General features: G+C 32.0%; 2 protein-coding genes across 2 annotated transcripts in view; both read right to left on the minus strand.

The window, feature by feature from the left end:
• Window positions 1-227: 227 nt before the first annotated feature.
• Window positions 228-20018, minus strand: LOC135840640 (acyl-CoA Delta-9 desaturase-like). The gene is made up of 5 exons (XM_065357265.1): window positions 19772-20018; window positions 10743-10970; window positions 10351-10687; window positions 4914-5099; window positions 228-549 (listed from the first exon to the last, which is right to left on the minus strand). The coding sequence occupies exons 1-5, from the start codon at window positions 20016-20018 to the stop codon at window positions 228-230; spliced, it is 1320 nt and encodes a 439-aa protein (XP_065213337.1).
• Mccc2 (methylcrotonyl-CoA carboxylase subunit 2) overlaps window positions 19871-20719 on the minus strand; it is a 121331-nt gene continuing 120482 nt past the window's right edge. The window contains exon 12 of the mRNA XM_065354085.1: window positions 19871-20033. Within this exon, the coding sequence (XP_065210157.1) occupies window positions 20018-20033 (16 nt within the window). The 3' untranslated portion in view covers window positions 19871-20017. The remainder of the gene's footprint in view (window positions 20034-20719) is intronic.

A 20719-nucleotide genomic window follows, 5' to 3' on the forward strand; every position in this document is an offset into this window, starting at 1 on the left:
TTTTTGAAAATCTTTCTCAGAAAGTAGAAAGGAAATGAACTCATTAAGTCATGCAGCGAAAAAAGAAAATCAAACGGTGATGCACACGTGAAAATGTAATAGTATAACTGAGACAGAAGTGGGTGTCTATGGTGATTGGGAGGATTTTTTTAAAAAGGAAAATTGCAGAAATATATAGAGAGAAAGAGAAAGAGAAACAAGAGAGACAATATGCGAATAATGAAGATTTAATCTTCATGACGTTTATTTAGCACCTCAGCTAATTCTCTGTCTTCGGCCGGCAAGTCTTTATCGTTCCAGCCCCAAACGTGATGGGTACCGTCTCCGGTACGTTTTACGCGTTTGCTGACTATATCGGATGGTACGGTTTTCAAATCGTAAGCCCAGCCGATCAATGCGAACAGATCGACGAATGCGGTTGAGATGTTCAATTTGTAGTCCCATAATTCGGAGTTTCGGTAGTCCCACGGGAACACGTGGTGATAGTTGTGCCATCCGTCACCGAACGATGCAGCTGATACGAACATGTTTTCAGTCGGGTTAATGTTTCTGTGGAAATTACGCAAAGAGGTTAGGTTTTTAATTCAATTTCTGAGAAATATCTCAGGTTTGCAGTTTTTAGAATTTGTGGAAAAATGAAATAAAATTGCGAAGGTTTTGAAATTATAAAATTCCATCAGAATATATCACAATAAATGTTCGAAAAATTCCTGATTTTCATCTTTCCAAACATAGACTCATTTTAACACTGCTTAAAAATACCAATTCAACACTTACAAGCATCAATATTGGTGAAAAGTGATTTGCTTTCATATGTACTTGGATTTTAATATATTCACAGAAAACATTTTTTTCGAGAAATTTGAGTTTTTCCTCCAAAATATAACTTAAAATTTACAATAAAAATCGAGACGAAATCAATATTTTTGAATTTTAAGAGCCTGGCAATTTTCAGAAGGTACTTGAGAACCTTGGAAAAATTAAGATTGAGAAAAAAATGCATGATTGTGGTTAAGCCCTTTTTTAGAACCCATTGAGAGCGTTCATTGCTCTCAAAAACTCATTTTCAAATTTCAGGAAAGATTGCTAACCAAAATCAAAAGCAAAAAAAGTCAAAATCTTCCATTTTTAGGGCTTTGTGTCCATTTTGGGAAACTTGAGGATTTTACATTATTTTCAAGCCAACATGTTGAAATTCCTGGTTAAATTTCCGATCCAAGTCAAAATCGAGAAAAGAAACAAGGGTTGAGATTTCGTGAATTTTTTGTGGTACTTGTGGAGGGTTGATGTTGTCTTCAGAGCAACGTTTTCAAGATCCTGGAGAAATTTCTCAATAACTGTAAAATCGAAATCGAAACAAGCACAATATTTCAAATTTTTAAAGCTCGGCATCCATTTTAGAAAAATTGAAAATACTTTCGGACTAAAATCAAAATCAAAAAAAATAAAAAAATACAATTGGAGCTTGGCCTCTTTTATGAGGCTTGTGAGGGCTTTTGATTATCTTAAAATCAAAAATTTTTAAATTACAGGAAAGATTTTCAACTAAAATTGAAATCAAAAAATGTCAAAAAATTGAAAGCTTCTGAGTTTTGCAAAAATTTTGGTAATTCTGAGGATTTTGCGTCATTTTCAAGTCAATGTTTTAAAATTCTTGATAAAATTTCAGACTTGAGTCAAAATTTGAGAGAAAAAATCCAATTGGGGGTTGGAGCATTTTTTGATCTTCAAATGAAACGATTTTCAAAAATTCTAGGAAAGATTTTCAACCAAAAGTAAAATCGAAAAAAGTTGAGAAATTTAAGCATGTTTGCGAAAATTTTGGCAAATTGAGGATTTTGCGTCATTTTCAAGTCAATGTTTTAAAATTCTCGATAAAATTTCAGACTTAGTATAGGTCAAAATTTGAGGAAAAAAATCCAATTGGCGTTTGGAGCCTTTTTTGAGGCACTTAAGAGCTAACTTATCTTCAAACCGAACGATTTTCAAAAATTTCAGGAAAGATTTCCAAAAATCGAAAAAATTCAAAAAATTATAATTTAGTGAGTTTTGCAAAAGTTTTGGTAAAATTGAAGATTTCGCGTCATTTTCAAGTCAATGATTTGAAATTCTTGGTCAAATTCAAGACTGAGTCAAAAATCGAGAAAAAAAATTCAATTGAGGTTTGGAGACTTTTTTGAGGCATTTAAGGGCTAATATTATCTTCAAATCGAACGGTTTTCAAATTTCAAGTAAGATTTTTAAGCCAACATTAAAATCAAAAAGTGTAAAAAATTTGTAATCATCAGAATTTTGCACCAATTTCGGGGAATTTGAGAACTTAAAGTTATTTTCAAGCTAACGTTTCAAAATTCTTAATAAAATTTCAACATTCCGAGTCAAAAATTGAGAAAAAAATTCAGCAATTAAAATTTAGCGATTTTTCTAGGGCACTTGAGGGCTTGGTGTTGTCTTCAAATCAGCGTTTTCAAATTTCAGCTAAAATCTTCAGCAACAATTAAAATGAAAAAAAGACAAAATTCTAAAATTTTCAAAGTTTAACGCCCATTTTGAGATGTTTTTAAATTTATGGTAAAAATTCAGGCAAAAAAATGAGAAAAATTTCAAATTTTTAGGGTTTCTATATAGGGGTAAGTAGTAAGTACTCGAGAATTTCACATTTTTTCCAGGACAACATTTTTGAAAGACTTGAATCGAAAATTGAAAAAAAATCATAAAATATCACATTTTGGAATTAGGTGTCCCTTTTGGAGCATCAAAGAGCTTAATATTGTCTTCACTTTAGTCTACTTGAATTTTTTTTTGCCCCAAATTCGAATTAAAATTGAGAAAAAAATACGTTTTAAAATTTTCCGGATTTAAAAACTTTATTGAGACACACGAAGGCTTTTGATTTCAATTCCTCGGAGAAAATTCCTCCCAAAATCAATTATCTGATCTCAAAAAACTGAAAAAATCAGGGTTTTGGTTCATTTTTGATTTTTGCTTATTTTAAAGCAGTTTGAAATTTTTTGAGAAATTTAAAATTCGCTGGAGGTTCCAGAATATTCGGAGGCCGGTAATTTTCACAGCACCGGGGGGGGGGGACTTTCAGCATTAAAAATTATTCAATTTGTCAACATGAGAGGGGGAGGACGAGGGACAATCTTTACTAGCATTAAAATTTAGTCATAAAGTGAGCAAAAATAAATAGATTTGAAATGCTCTTAAGAGTAAAACTAGACCTTTGCAAATGAAAACTGAGCCCTTGAGAAGGCTTATTCTTTCAATTTTGTAATCTCAAGTTCAAAAACAAAATTTTTACTTTTTAAATTTTAAAACTCGAATTCTATAAATTATAATTCTATTTTTAACCAGTTCTTATCTAACTCAGCATGTATATTACCTATTCAAATTACAAGAAAAATTTTCTCTTTTACTACGAAATGGCAGAAGATAAGTGAATATAATGTCAACTATATCACCCATATAAGCGAGGTAAAATCATAGATATGGTAAAAATAGTACGTATATCACAAGTAGGTAGGTAAGGTACCAAGTATAGGTATATAAAAGTGAGAAAATACACGAGTCATGCGACGATTCTTTACATCAATATTCATAAATGAGATGAGAACCATTTTTTATGATATAATTATGTAGGGTTGTGTAGCAAGGGGAGAGGAAAGGGTAACTACCCCGAGTATCGATTTCGAAAAATAAATGGACTGAGATGAATAATAAATGACCAATTATGGACTTGGAAAAAGGTCATTGGAAAATTTCAATTTTCATGCCATAAATAAATGAGTAATTGTTTCACGAATTCATTAATCAAGGGAGAAGGAGGGGATTGATATTTGCTTCAAACTTTACGATAATTTCACTGACATTTTGCTCGACGTATTGGACAATAAAAAATCGATTTTGACGAACAATTTTTAACGTGGTTTTGAATTTTTACTACATTACTAGTACCTTTTCACTCCAGTCTACACACTCCCAAGTTCCTTTCTAGATAAGGTTACAGGGTCACCGAATACTTATTTGTTTTTCGGTGTATCGCCAAAAAATATTTTCAAGGAATCGCAGTGGGCAGCTTGTCAGTTTCAAAAAACTATATCTCTTCGAAGGTAACAAAAAACAATTAAGAGTTCTTCGAAGAATTTTTTTTCTTTCAGTTACGCTCGAACGTTTACATGTTCAAACCATCGAGATATGTTATTGTTTATCTAAATGACCGAATTTGTTTCAAAAAATGTCGTCATTTCAACGACTAGAACATTCGTTTTGAAAAACAAATGCATGTATCGATGTACCTTTACTCAATGGGTATATTTTCTAAGAACCAAAGAAAATAAAAAATAGGCTCATTGAAGGACAACTGGACGATAACGAGTAAACGTAATCAGCGTATGAAAACTAAAGAATTGCTCGCCATATAGTGAGAGGAAACAGTTGTCGAAAAATTTAGAAAATACCTATCAGTAGGTGAGAAAAAAAAACAAATCAGAAGCCTCTCAGAAAACCCTTATTTCAAATAAAACTGTAGGGGTTTCCGAACCCCCTTAAATAATTTTCACAATAATATCTACGACTGAAATGAATTACAATTTTATGAATTTTTTCAACAACTTCAAGACTTGAAATGACTCAAAATCAAAATTCAATCGACAGATAATTAATCGCAATAAGAATTTCAGACCCCCCTTCAAAATATAAACATATGCAACTATTCCGGCAACTCATCAAGTTATCAATAAGGAAAAACTACTACATTGTAATACCGAAGTTTCATAAAATTTAGTACCATACTTCGAGTACTTTTTTTTTTACGAGCAAAACACTTCTAATAATACTCATGTTACCCTGACCTTCGCAATTCTCTTTTACTCGACGGGAGGGCCGAGGAAAACATTCTTGCAAATACTCACTTATCGTAAGGTTTTGTTCCCCACATATGAGCAGCACTGTTAATTAAGAACGTGCCGTGTAATGTAATCACATGTCTGAGTTGAGCAGCCACTAGATGAGAGATCCACAAACTCTCACCCCAGAAATACCAAGGAACCACGGTGGGTATAATGTATGCCACTAAGAGCGACAATGGAACGTAATATCTGCGAAAAAATTCGTTCATTAGGTCATTTAATAAATAATTATAAAATAAATAATAGGTACGATAAAAATTACACTGGAGCCAATAATTCACTTCGAATGAGAACGTACGGAAGGGGGGGGGGGTGTAGGAAAATTTTGCTTCGTTTTTTTGTTGTTGAAAAATTGTCACGATGGGTCTTAAAAATTGTGAAGAATCATTTTCTGAAATTACAAAATTTACTCCAATCCCAAAATTATTGAAATTCTGAAAAATATTGATGTAAATTATTCCGATACCTATCCCCACTTTTATCGAATAAAATCAACAGAGGGAGGCTGGTCAGAACACAAAATTTTGAAAAACTAAACGTTCGATGAAATTAAAGATTTTTTAATTTTTTTAAAAAACCGATTTTCAACTCGAAATTTTTTCAAAAATACAAGATATATATAGGTAAACTTTTAGCACCCTTTCCAGCAATTTTTTTTTTCAGAAAAGGACGATGATATTTCAGCTTATTAGACCATCGATGGTCTAATAAGCTGAAATATCAATACAAAATTATTTTTATAAAATAAACACAAAGTAAGTACATTTTTTTAAAAATCCTCGACTAAATTCTTGATAATCGAGGTTGAGCGAAAAAATTTTGAGATCTCCCCTCCTCCCCCTCCAATAAAAAAACCATCATACAAAAATTTTAGGATTTGAATTCGAACTTTAGCATTTTAGCAAATATTTCATCAATTTAGAAAGACGAAGTTTGTTCGTTTTTTGACTCCCGAATCAATAGACTGCAGGGTTTGGGCTGTTCTGGAACCTCCAGTGGATGTTTTGAAATTCCCAGTTTTAGAAAGATTCTTCCAAAAAAGCCTTCATGGAAATCAGGAAAGAAGCCCAATTTTTTCAAAATTCATTACTACCAGTTTAAAAAAATCTACATACTTTTTATTCTCACGATCGATGACTATAACTCAATTTCCGCATTTTATTTCAATCAGATCAAATTTTAATTTTCCTCACATTTTACTTCAAAATTCAAAATTTTCAAAAAAATCCACTTATGAATACACTTCTTATTTATTTTTTTGTCCCAACTCAATAAAATAATTTTTTGTCAGCTGTAATACTTTCCTTGGAAGGTTCAATAAAGGAACTTGAAATTTGGAAAAATTTACGATATCAACAACACAGAAAAAAATGTATAAGTACGATATTGCACCAATTAATGGATTAAGATTTACTCTCAACAATGTAAAAAATTTTTACTCGAAGATAGGAATGAAAATGTGGAAGGAAATTTTCAACTCGACAGACAGAAGCGATCATCGAACAAACTTTACGATATGTTTTCCATTCTCTTGAACAAAAATGAAAACTCGAATTAAGTTTACGAGGATTCAGAAAAGTGGTCAAAAGGTCACACGGATAATGTAACCTTGTCCACAAAAATCCCTTGACCCAACTTAAAAATAATTGTTCGATCTCATTCAGAAAATTTACAATTTTTTTTCGAAAAATGAGCAGAATGATTTCAAAATGACGAATCAGATTTAAAAAAAAAAAAAACAATTTTTCATCAAAAAATCGACCAAACTTTTGTCCACTCGAAGAAATATAATGGAAAAATGTCCATTTGAATTTCTGTCATTTTTTTAAAAAACGAAAAGCCTGATTTAAAGATCCGCCATCTCATCAAACTTCAATCTGGCACTTCAAGTGCAAGTTTTCAACCAAAATAATTGTTAAAATGGCCAAAACATAAACAAATTGCCAAATTGAGCAATCATCGATCAAAGGAGGAGTATCGATAAGGCCATTTTTTGGGCCCGGACAGTTATCGACTCGACCTTTCTTAAAATGTTGTAATAAATATATCAAATACAAATCTGTGGTTAGTTGAACCAAAATGACCACTTTTTGGACTCCAGGGGTTCCCAAAGTTGCGAATAGAGAAATAATTTTATGAACCACTGACTATTATTTTCAAAAAGTTTTTCAGCGTAATATATCTGTTTGAACTTTATAAACGCGAGATGATTTTTCTATTTTTGACCCTCGAGGGCAGAAATTGAGAGGTTTTGATTTTTTGAAAATTTTGGAACCACAATTTTCGAACTACCCCTTTGAGCCCCGCTAAAAAGCTTTTTACAATTAATTAATATCTGAAAGACGTCCATCTTACCAAATTTTGAGCTCAATAAAATTTTGCGCTGGTACTCAAAAATCCAATTTTCCAATTTTTTGCAATTTCGATATTTTGGGAACCCCTGGAAAACTAGAAACCTGCAATTTGCGTCAAACGTAACGTTTTGAGGTATATATCCAATCATCCAAATGGAAAAGTTTAATTAAGCTCCCTGCATATTCGTAATTTTGAACCCTTATTTTAGAGCCCTCCACGTTAGGCACCCCTAAAAAAGGCGTTTATGCATATTTTTTCAAAAAATTTGAAGAATTTACATTTGAAACACACTAGCAAGTACTTGATAATTATTTTTCATATGATTTTTCCTGTAACTTTCAAAATTGAGCTATTTGGGATCAAATTCTGACATTTCTACTATGTTGAAATCGTTAAAACGTTATTTTCACGTCATTTCGAAGAGTTAAATCTCAGAATTTGACCCAAAATAGCTCAATTTTGAATGTTACAGGAAAAATCCTATGAAAAATTATCGAGCACTTGCTAGTGTGTTTCAAAAATAAATTTTTCAATTTATTTGAAAAAATATGCATAAATGCCTTTTTTAGGGCTGCCTAAAGTGGGGGGCTCTAAAAAAGGGGTTAAAAATTACGAATATACAGGGAGCCTAATTTTACTTTTTCATCAAGATTATTGAATAATATACCTCAAAACGTCACGTTTGGCGCAAATCGCAGGTTTCTAGTTTTCCAGGGGTTCCCAAAATATCGAAATTACAAAAAATTGGAAAATTGGATTTTTGAGTACCAGCGCAAAATTTTATTGAGCTCAAAATTTCTTAAGATGGACTTCTTTCAGATACTAATCAACTGTAAAAAGCTTTTTAGCGGGGCTCAAAGGGGTAGGTCCAAAATGGTGGTTCCAAAATTTTCAAAAAATCAAACCCCCTCCCCCATTTTTGCCCCCGAGGGTCGAAAACGGAAAAATCACCTCGCATAACGTTTATCAGGTTCAAACAGATATATTACGCTGAAAAAGTTTTTGAAAATAATACTCGGTGGTTCCTAAAATTCGTTATTTATTCACAACTTTGGGAACCCCTGGACCCCAAAAAAATGGTCATTTTGGGTCAATTAACCGCGGATTCGTATTTGGGACATTTATTACAACATTTTAAGAGTGGTTGAGTCAATAACTGTCCGAGCCCAAAAAATGGCCTTATCGATACTCCTCCTTTTCAGAAAAAATTGGTTTCTAACGCTACATTCATCTTACTTTCAACTCTAATATTGTCTATTTTTAATATGTTGTTTCACTTAAAAAAAAAAAAAAAAAAAAAAACTTGAAATGTGCATAAAATCAGTTTTGAGAATTCAGTGGTGTTTTCAAGGAAAGGGGGGGGGATGTGAAAGGGTCAGTCTTCTTCCTTACGGATGAAAATTACCTATCAAACATACAAAAAAAACTTTTTTGGTCTTTTGAACCATTTTTTTTTTCAAACAATGTTTGCTGGAGCGAAATTTTCATAAAATTGCAAAATGAAGTTTCATCAAAAAATTCCATCAAATTCCATTTTTCTCATAGCTAAAAATCTTGTTTCGACTTCCCCTTGAAAAAATGCTGGTTATTCCACTATTTGTAAATTCTGGTTTTGAGCTCCATAAAAATTCAGAAAAAGGAAGGCATTGAATGTTTAGCTTTTTTCATAAAATTTTCATATTATCTTCATGAAGAATATTCGAAGTTTTGCCAGGAGCTCTAGTTTGGCTGAAAATATGATTTTGGAAGTTCGATGTAAGGAGGAAAACGAATAATTTTCATAAAATAAAATTTCATTAGAAAATAATTACCTATTCAAACACTTTTCAAAAATTGAAAAATGAATTATTTTGCTCGTTGAAATTTTGATTCTGAGAGTTCCAGAATGTGTTCATTCCAAAAATGCAACTACATATTTCAAAAAACAAAACAAAAACACAGAAAAAACCTGAAAATATAGAAACTTGAATTTGAATTATATTTTTTGTCAGAATAAGAAAAGAGATGGAATGAGAAGAGCAAAAAAATATTATAAAAATACTGCTTAAAAATGGTCTACTTTTTCCAGGGTGTCAAACAAAACTCCCAGGCAAAAAAATCATGATTTTTTTCATGACCTATTTTTCACATTTTTACCCAGCAAATAGTTAGAATAGCCTATTTTTTAATCATCGAACAGGGTCGCCATTTTTTACAGGATCAAAAATCACGTATTTCAGTTTTTTTATTTTTCTAATTTTTTTGAATAAATTTAAAAAATTTTGTTTTCATTTTATGGACTTTTAAAACAATTTTCAAGTGTGTTTCGAGCAAAATTTATGACTTTTTCATGACCACCCACGAGAATTCATGGATTTTTTCATGACTTTCATGACCATTAGACACCCTGTTTTCGTTCTCCACCAAGCATTAGACCATTCAACTCTTTCCTCTGCCTGTCTTTTCAGCCACCCTCTGCCACCACCCCAAGGAACATTATTTCAAATTCGCTTGGGGTTAATCCAATATTTCCTCAGGTAATTTTAATTTTTAAAAACCTCGGTTCGACGACAATTTCAGTTTGGACTGTACTTGAATTCAACGTCACTTTGTCTTGATTACATTTTCTTATCGAAAAAAATAGGAAGATATGGGGCGCGGTGGTCGAAGAAATTGAGGAGGAAGGGGAGTTTTGCCACGAAAATGCCAATCCTAATTCTCAAAAAGGAGGCATAAACCAAGAAACCCCTGTTCAAAATTTCTCTTCGACAGAAAAAATATAAATTATTCGTTGAAATATCAATTTTCTTCAAAATTTGCAATCAACTAAGCATTGAGTGGCGCATTGGAGGAATTTCACGAACCTCGTAATCCACCCATCATCGATGCTCTTGAAAAAAGACAATCGCATTAATAAAATTCGGATTCACCCTCCCCCTCCCCCATTCCAAGTTGAATATTCTCGTAATTCGAAAAACAAAACCGACCATTCTACAAGTACCTAGTACCTACATCAACTTCGTCAATACTTTTAGAACATTTCGCCCTTTCGTTATTGGCTCCAATCTAACCTAACATACCGTCATCGTGATATAAAAATACCCACTTGAATTGAAACATAGCGACTTGGTCTTGTTCCATATCTTTCATGTCGATAGTTTTGATTTTATTTTCGACGTCCGGATGAGGCAGCACGACGCTCCAACCGATATGCGAAAAGAAGAATCCGCGATTCGAGTTATGCGGATCGGCATCGGTATCGGTATGCTTGTGATGCAAACGATGATCTCTGGCCCAGTTGTAAACGCTGTATTGTACGCCGAGCGTTTGGAAAAGCATCAAAATCGTACGAAGCTGCCAAGTAGCTTTGAACGAATGATGAGACCAGAGTCGATGAGCACCGGCCGTTACTCCGATCGACGAAAACGCACCTAAGAGTAAACCTGCAAATCAGATCGTAATTTAGAACCGAATGTCGTCAATATTTTACACGCCAACTTGGACATTCGCGTAATGGTTTGGTTTTTTTACCCCATAAAATCGTGTAAACTCTGACACGACCGATGACGCAGTAGTACAATCCCAGCAATGCCATAAGGTGAATGATAATGAAAAATATACGTCGTCTTCTAATCGTTACGGCGTCGCTGAACGACACTTTTACTTCGTTTTCCGGCGGGTCTGCGTATGGGCTCGATCTTACACGTGGATCCATCGAAAGTTCGTCTAAAGAAACATTAAAAAAACGTGCCATGTGAAAATTAGAGTATAGTAGGTAATTCGTCGCGACGTATTCTACGTGTATTTTAGCTTTGATAAGCAGAAAAGGCAAAGCAGCCAACGTCGAGTGATAATTACTATTACTCGTACTACGTCGCGTCGGTTCGAATTACATAACCGATAAAATATTCTCTTAATCAACTTCCATAATATGCTACACACTCGAAACTGACGTGTTATAAAAATTGGGCTATACGATTAGACTTTTCGTTCAACATTTACGAGCATTCCACACTAACACCTATCAGGCCATAAGCTCGACATTGTATTTCAAAATGATAAAGAAAAAAATGACATACTGTATTACATATACATACATAAACTCGACATTTCACTGATATGATTCGTTTTACCGTTATCAACCGCACCATATTTAGCTTAAGTACATAAAGTACGTAGTCATAGGTGATTGAAGAAAATTCACAGCCCTATTCTACCTTTTTCTTATCAGTTCAATGACGAATACCGAAGAATTGGGTTTTACTTTCGATATACTATAGGTAAAGGTATCTCTCTATCTTTTGAACTTTCCCTGTTGTGTGTCGGTCTTGGTAAATACAAAGAGCAAATAGCCCGCGTAAAAATTTTTATATTTGTCTGTTTCTTTCAACTTTGTATTATCACAACGTACCTGATACGAATGTGTAACTAGGTAGATGTACAGATAGGCAACTGGCAAACAAAATCGAAATTAAATACACAAGTGGGGCAAAATAGAGCTGCAGTAACATTCGAAAGAGCAGATAGATATTTATTCTAGTTTCTAGATTTTTCCATTTTTCATTTATTTCCACGTATATCCAGGTACGAGCAATAGGTAAATTAATAATTTAAAAGAATTTGCGTTACGTGACATGAGTAATTTTTCGAAGTAAATTCTTCGTCGAATGAACACAATTCTCAAATTAGCTGGCAGGTAGGTACTAGATAATAGATAAGGTAGCAGCATTTACTTTTCACTTCGGTATTTTTAATAATTCATGTTTCAAAAAAGGTAATTTTATTAGTAATTTTCACTTATAGAATAATCGATATGCAAACTTGGAATAGTTCATCGGAGTTGAGGTCGGCCATTTTGTGAAAATATAAAATATTCATACATTTTTTGGACTTTGGAGGTACCCTCCATTGATTTCCCAAGCATGAAAACGGAAACTAGAGGCCATAGTTTTCATCTCCCTGAAAATTTTTCCATTTTTTCTTCAATTTTTTTTAGCACACACAAAAAGGAAAAATTTTAACACAGAATTTAATTTTTTTTTACAACTTCAATAGCTCACAAGGCGAACTTTTCACATCACAATTGAATTGGAATGAAACAGAATCAGAGGTTGCGATTAAGCTTTCCAACTCCGAAAAAATTTAATTTTGGAATTTTGAAGGTCTCCCCCAAAAAAAGATAAAGGCAGAAAATTTTGGCAATCAGTAAAATTTTTGTAAAATTTAGGAGCATTCAGGGTCATTCCACGACAATTGGACCAAGAAGTGGTAGGTGGGTTCGGCGATTTTTTTGGAATTTTTCCTGTGAAAAGACCTTTCGAAGGGATGACCAATGGCGCAAATCGCAGCCCTCTAGTTCATTTTTAACGGCAGCCAGGGGGTGTCAAAGTTTTCAGTGAACCTAAAATATCATCCATTTCAGCAGTGGATTGCTCGATAACCGCGATACCTACCAAAATGGTACTTTTTCCCATAGTTAGAGGTTTTGAAAGGCTTTTTGGTGATATCATAAAAATCAGTGTTGTCACTTTTTTTCGTACAAAAAATTAGCTCAAAAAGTTTCAAAACGTAATTTTCATATCGTTCCGACTCTCAAAAATTCTGAAAAAAATATATCATGGACAACTGTTCATGCTGAACAACATATTAAAAAATTGGGATGGTAACTTGTAACAAAGTCGATTTAAAAAAATTTAAACTTTGCGAAAAAATGCTATTTTTTTATTTAAAACATGAAAAAAAAGTTTTGATTGGTAAAGTTGACCCATTTGACCCCTATTTTCACGTATCTGTTGAAAAAGTTGAAAAAACCCCTTTCACTCAATAAAATGAACTCATCACAAAAAAATCAAAATTTGAAAAAATTCAATTTTCAATTTCAAACATCAAAAAAAGTTCAAATTTATTCAGTTGTCTTATTTTGACCACTTTCTGACGTATTTCATGAAAAAGTTGATAAAAATCTCCCTCACAGAAAAAAAAATGAAATTTGCTTTTTTTTGAATTTTTTTGAATTTTGATTTTTTTGTGATGAGTTAATTTCACCGAGTGAAGGGGTTTTTTCAACTTTTTCAACAGATACGTAAAAATAGGGATCAAATGGGTCAACTTTACCAATCAAAACTTGTTTTCATGTTTTAAATAAAAAAATAGCATTTTTTCGCCAAGTTCAAATTTTTTTAAATCGACTTCGTTACAAGTTACCATCCCAATTTTTTAATATGTTGTTCAGCATGAACAGTTGTCCATAATGTATTTTTTTCAGAATTTTTGAGAGTCGGAACGATATGAAAATTACGTTTTGAAACTTTTGAGCTAATTTTTTGTACGAAAAAAAGTGGCAACACTGATTTTTATGATATCACCAAAAAGCCTTTCAAAACCTCTAACTATGGGAAAAAGTACCATTTTGGTAGGTATCGCGGTTATCGAGCAATCCACTGCTGAAATGGATGATATTTTAAGTTCACTGAAAACTTTGACACCCCCTGGCCGCCGTTAAAAATGAGCTAGAAGGCTGCGATTTGCGCCATTGGTCATCCCTTCGGAAGGTCTTTCCACAGGAAAAATTTCAAAAAAATCGCCGAACCTACCTCTACCACTTCTTGGTCCAATTGACGTGGAATGACCCTTCATGAAGCAATAAGAATCAAAAAGGGGAGGTTTAGGTATCGTAACTCTTTATTTTGAAAGTTTCACGAACTTCTTCGACTAAAAATTCTTATGTGGGATATTGCGGATCTTGAGAGGGACGGGGGAACGGGCCAAGGGGGGTTGAATGCACTATAAATTTTGAAAATTAGTATTCCAGTAATTTTTGCACATTTACTGATTACTTTACCCTAAAAATAAAAAAATGCGCAAAAACTGAACCTCAGAGAATCGTTTTAATCTCACAAAGCTTACCTAAGTGCGCCAAAATTTAAAAAAAATAGAAAATTCGCATTTTTTTTGCTAAAAAATTTAAATGGATCATTTAGAGACAGTCGTGCTACTTGCAGGGCTAATTTTTTCGAAAAAAAAAGAGAGTACATAACTTCAAAAAACTTGAAAAAGTCACAAAAAAGTGAAATTACGCCAACAAAACATTTCAATGTAGAAATAAAATACTATTGAAAAAAAAAAAAAAAAACAGGAAAAGATGAACAACAAACAAACAACAACAGAACATTACAAATTGAAAATTGAAAATTGTAATTCCTATTTTTGTCTTTCATCTTTTCCTGTTTTGTTTTTTATGATGTCCTGGTTTCTGTTCTGGTTTTCAATTTTAAAAAACTGAATTATTTTTAAATTTTCTGATGAAAAAAAAGCAAGACCCTCGGTTAATTTTTGGCAACAAAAAGGTGAGATTTTTTTCAAGTTCTGACAAGTATAGCTATACTTTGGCAATTTCAACAAAATGAAGGATAGTAAATATTTTGGAAATTTCTGACAGAAAAACAATGGATTAGGACAATTTTTGAAAAAAGTGAAACTTTAAAGATTTTTTTGCAAAAAAACGAAAATTTTTGACAAATTTTAGCAAAAAGCAGAAATTTTTAGCTATTATTGGCAAAGAAATTGCTTTCTTTCGCAAATTTTTTTTAAAAAATAGTCTTCATTGGATTTTTATTACGTTTAAAAAACGATACTTTTTTGGTAATTTTTGGCAAATTCATTTAAATAAGAGAAACTTTTCAATTATTTCTAAAAATCGAGATTTTTTTTGCAATTTTGGGGGAATTTTTCAAAAAAAAAAAAAAAAAAATAGGTCTTCTCAAGACTTTTTGTAAAAAAATACAATTTTGTAAATTTTACTAACAAAGCGAGAAGTTTTGGCAATTTTTGAAAAAGCCAGATATGTATTTGGACAACTTTTATGCAAAAAGCATGATTTTTGGACAATTTTTTGAAAAAAGCCAAAGTTCTTGGAATTTTTTAGTTGAGCAATTTTGCTTGGAAAGCAACGAAAATTTTCGTCAATTAACGAAAAAGCAACATTTTTTAACAATTTTTGACAAAAAACAAGATATTTTTATGATTTTTGACAAAAAGCCAGAGTTTTGGACAATTGGAAATTTGTGCAAAAAACTTCAATTTTTACACTAACAAAACGAGAATTTTTATCAATTTTTGAGAAAACGAGGTTTTTGGACAATTTTTGACAAAAAGCAAAAATTTTCGAAAACAGTAGAGATAAGTAAGACATTTTGGGACTTTTTGCAAAAAACAGCAAGCTCACGAGAATTTATGTCAATTTTTGAAAAAGCGAGATTTTTGTACAGTTCTTGGCAAAATAGAACACTTTTTAAAAAATTTTTTACAAAATGACACAGTTGAATAATTTTTTTCTAAAGAAAACGAGAATTTTTGTCAATTTGCAAAAAAGCGAGAATTTTGGACAATTTTTGGCAAAAAGCAAGGCCGGAAATTTTGGCAAAATAAAGGATTTTTCTGGGCAAATATTGGCAAAAAAAGACACTTTTTCTCAATCTTTGCCAAATGTTCTATTTTTTGGTTGAAAAACGAGATTTTTTTATAAAAAGAAAAGCTTTTGGGTAATTTTTAGAAAAAAATTCAAAATTTTCAGAATTTTTCACGAAAAACCGATTGTTTTTAGTAAAAAACTGGACTATTTGATAATTTTGACGAAAGATAATATTCTTCCCAATTTATCGTAATCAGTAAGACTTCGATGATTTTAGCAAAACGCAAATTTTTTTCATTTTTAAACAATAACACTAAAAATGCAGTGTAGCCTGCTTAGAAAGAATAAAAAAGTGCATACTTTCGCGAATTATTTACTTATTGGTATTATCAGCACTTTTTTTTGGCTTCAAGATGTATGAAAAAATTGAATTTTTGAAAATTTGTAAAAAAAAAAAGTAACTTTAGTAACCAAAACGTTGAAAAAACTAGCCAAGTACGATCCTTCCATTTAGGACCCAAACAGTGAACTGAAAGGGAGGAGAAATGTGTTTGAAATGTGCCAAAAATTGAAAAAATTATAAACCACAAATTTTTTAATTTTTAGCATAAAATTTATATTGATATAGTGTTCGAAAAGAAACATTTAGATAAAAGTTGAACTTTTGAACTTTCGGTAGAACAATACCTCGAAAAAAGCGTGGCTTCGAGTAATACTAATAAAACTAATAAAACTTATCGGGTAGAAAATTTCACGGTCAGTAATTTAGGTTTTACTCTTTTTTGAAATAGGTAGGACGTCTACACGTCTAGTTTTTTTTACTAAGAATAGGGTTTCCGATAAAAAAAAAGTGACAAAAAATAGTTGATATTTTTTTTTTGAAAAAAGAAAAACCTGATCGGCGGGAGCTCCTCACGTGATGTAGAAAAAAATGAAAATGATAATCGAACTTCGAACGAAAATTACCACCATGAATTCTTTCATCGTGTTCAAATCAATAAATGAGTAAACGAATAGGAAAAGTTGAAGAAATTCGCGAATTTCATAAATCAAACTTGTTTTAAAACGTTTCTAAAATTTCAACATAGGGAATTTTTGAATTTCATTTAGACAAAAATAGCTCTCACGTTTTTCCGACTGTTGGAAAATTTTACACCTCTACAGCTTATTTTCCATATCTTAAACAAGGTCAAGAAATTTATTTGAAATTGAAAAAAAAAATTCCACCAGGAGTTTCTCATAATTGAAAAAAAAATGATTGGTAATTCACTTTCAATCTATCCATTTCAAAGAAGTCAACATGTATATGTAAAATAATACCACGAGAAAAACCGAAGTTCGAAAGCTAAATTACGTAAGAATAATGTACTGATAAGTACATGCATGCGAATACAGCTGTTATCAAACGAGTATAAGTAATTGAATGATTGTTTGAAATAATCAGGAAAATAGTAAAAGTTCGCTTATCAAACCGCACACTAATGAGTATGATTCATATTATAACAACCGACCGACTGTTGTACCTAACTATGCAGCTGTATTAATCAATTTGCTCAATGAACCAGAAAAATGAAAAAATTATTCAGTTCAAGTTTCAAACATCCATACTCGTAAATCTACTCACTCTAAACGCAAAACTCACATGCTTTGTTCTCAAATCATTATTAAGTACTATTTGTAATTAGGAACGACCAACAAATGAACCCATCATTTAAATTTACTCGTAAACAAGTGAACAAATACGAGTAGGTAAGTATCTCTTTTATATTCAGTATACGAGTACGAGCGTCGAGTAGCTTTCGCTTTACAAATACGAGTACCTACTTTTGAAATTTTTGAGTTTCATAGTTCAAAACAGTGGGTACTTTTCACTGTTTTTTTTTTGTTTCAGCTACGGCCTTGAATTTGATTTCAGCAGAAAACGTTTTTTTTTTTAGAACTCAAAAGTGATAAAAAGCTGTCAATTTGAAATTTGATGCACACTGCACAGAGGTTTACACTTTACTCGTCATTTTAAATCGATTGTGTGGAGGGACGGGGAGGGTTAAAGTTGTTTCGAAGCCTTCGTTGGAGTTTTAGATTTTTCGTTTTGTGAAAAATTAGTGCTATAAAAAAATCCTGGTAAAATTCATCGAGTCCATGTTTGCTTTAATAATGAATTTTTGAAGAAGAAAAATGAAATTTTTTCTAGCAATGAAAATTTTGTAGATTTGGGTTAGAATTTCAGATATTTTCCCATTTTTTTGTTGCCAAAATTAGTTAATTGAAGTTGGCGAAAAACGTGTTTACTTAATCCTAATTTGTAGGTACTGAACTTCATACTAATGGAAGTTTTCAGAAATTTTTTTAAAAAACTAAAAATTGAAATTTTTTTGAAAGCTTGAGAAAATTTGAGAAATTCAAATTAAGCACCTATTTTACACAATAGAGTTTTATTGAATCTTTTCAACCTTTTTTTTCAGCTTGGTCCAAAAATTAATGTGTTTTTTTTTAAATTACATATTTTTGAACCAGGCAAAGGGAAATCGAAAAAGGGCTCTGAATCACACCACAAGCAAACATTTCAGCCACTGAAATTCATTTTTTGATTTTTGGGAAATTTTAACAAACCCAAATTAGGCTCATTTCTAATGAAAAAACAACAAAATTTGATAAAATTGATTTATAAAAGGCTGAAATTTGGTTTGTGTTCCATTTTCAACCGACTGAGTCGAAGAGGATTTTTTTATCTCACACGATTTTGAATTTTTGACTAAAACGTCAAAATTTCAAAGATCACAAATCTGAACAAATTTTTTTGTAAAATGGGTGAGGTCGAAGAGACTTTGATCAAAAAAATTTTCATGGGGGGATTTTTTTGAAAAAAAAGGACTTTTAGAAATATAAGCAGCTCGATTTTGAGATTTTGAATAATTTATATACTTTTGAAAAACGTTTAGTTTTATGTAGTTTTGATGAAAATCACAAAAAACAAAAATTTGAAGGCTTCTGGTTGCTAATTTTCAAAATTTTGGGGAAATGGGACGCAGGAGTCAGATAGAAAATTTTGCAATTACCTAAAATTTTTGTAAGGTTTCAACGACAAAACGACAAAAATTTTCTGTACAGAGATTGCAATTTCTTTTGAAAAGGGCGTAGAAAAATGGACTAGGACGGACCATTTCATTATAGCAAATGATCAAAATAACCTCAACAAGACGTAGAAAAAATTTCAAATCTTCGAGTCAGAGGCAATGCCCAAATCCTCAGAAGAGAGCTCATAGTTGCAGACATTTTAAAATTTTGCGTGTTTCAACAGTTTTTTTTTGTTTTTTTTTTTTTGTTTCAAAAGTGACCTGTTGATATGGTTCAACTCGAACACCACGTAGAAGGCTCATCAAACTATTAGACTCATTTTCAAGGACTGAACTATTATTTTGAAAACTCCTGAACTCGACATGAATGAACTTCGAGCTTTTCTAATCATTTGAACTGATTATATAGCCATCAAGAGACCTCTCGATCCAACCTTTTGAATAATTTTGAAACATTTAAAAATTTTCAAACTCTGGTCATTTACTTAAAAATTTGAATTTTTCTTACGTCTTCTTGAGTTCATTTGGCCAAAATTTTTTGCTGGGCACCATAAAATTTCAGAAAAGTACCACGTACTACTCAAAACGGATCATTTTTCCCATTTTAGAAATTTTCTCTGGGAAACTTTCATTTTCAGTCCTTTAAATGTCCTTATTTTATGCTCTGAATTAATGATTGAGGGGGGGGGGGGTGACCCGATTATTGGATCCAAAATTTTCAGTCTTAGGACGTTATTTTACAACACTTCATTTCACTTTCAATTTTCAACTTGACAAATGAAAAATTTTCAATGCAGCGTTTACGAAAAAAATTGACAGTAAAATGAATTCAAAAATACGTACTAAAAATTCCTAGCGTTTCGAGTCAATATTAAGGTAACTCGCCTCTTCAGAGCAAAACATCTCAAACGTTTTAAAATGGAGAAAAAATATCACTACAACTTTCCTACTTTCAATTTCAAGACCATCTTATTCTCAAACACACCGAGCGAGTAAAAAAAAATCAAGCAATAATTCTAAAAAACTTTGAATTTTCTACTTACGCCATACTGCTATGTAGGTCCTTTTGATATAATACTTGACTAAGAACAACAACTGCAACAAGTTGAATTTGAGAGGTACATTGGTGAAACACAAGGAAACGGTCGATTTATCGGAAGTTCGATCCACAGGACTATCGATATCATCTTCCTTCTCGAATTGCTTCTCTTCCGAAGAAGAATCCTGATCGATTTGATTTTGTTCGTCGGCTTGGAACGACATCGTGTTACTTCCAGCGTTCGGTGCCATTACGTTCGATGAAAACTGCGAAAAAAGCACACATTGCAAATCACTACAGAGAACGCGCCAAAGGTGTACTTGTATTATCGCGAGCTCGTAACAGATAGGAACACACTGGTTGTCAATCAACACGACCGACGTTAATATACAATACAGTACCTACGTATATTTTTCACCCAATATTATGGTTTTTAGCTTGCCTTACGTGACTTTATTTTTTTTTTCTGTCTGGTGACCGATAAAATAACAAAGTCGTGTATCAAACTTATGTAGGGGAGCAATGGGTAGGTAGGTACAGGTAGTAATAGGTATACGATATCGTTGAAAAAGATAATACCGTTTAAGACCTACAATTACGCCTTTCCTCGATTCGTGTTTCCTCTTTTTGTCATTCGATTAATAATTGATGAAATTTTCAAATATTAAAATTATACCGCGATGACCTTACTTAAAAAGCATCGTAAATATAACATCATCGTCGAGCAACAATTAATTATTTAAAAACGCTCCGTACTGACTATTAAAATATCTTCTGTCTTTCTAATTGGATTTTTCATTATTCGACACAGCTGAGCCTTGCCTACTTAAATTAGGTGCGTTTTACTTTAAATAATGCATAGGGATACATATTGTAGAAAAAGCTGTCATCGTCCACGTGGTTTCAACACTATTCTGTTTCAGTGAAAATCAATAATTAGATGTTAATTTGT

This window comes from Planococcus citri, chromosome 3 (genome assembly GCF_950023065.1).
Source record: "Planococcus citri chromosome 3, ihPlaCitr1.1, whole genome shotgun sequence".
NCBI lineage: Eukaryota > Metazoa > Arthropoda > Insecta > Hemiptera > Pseudococcidae > Planococcus > Planococcus citri.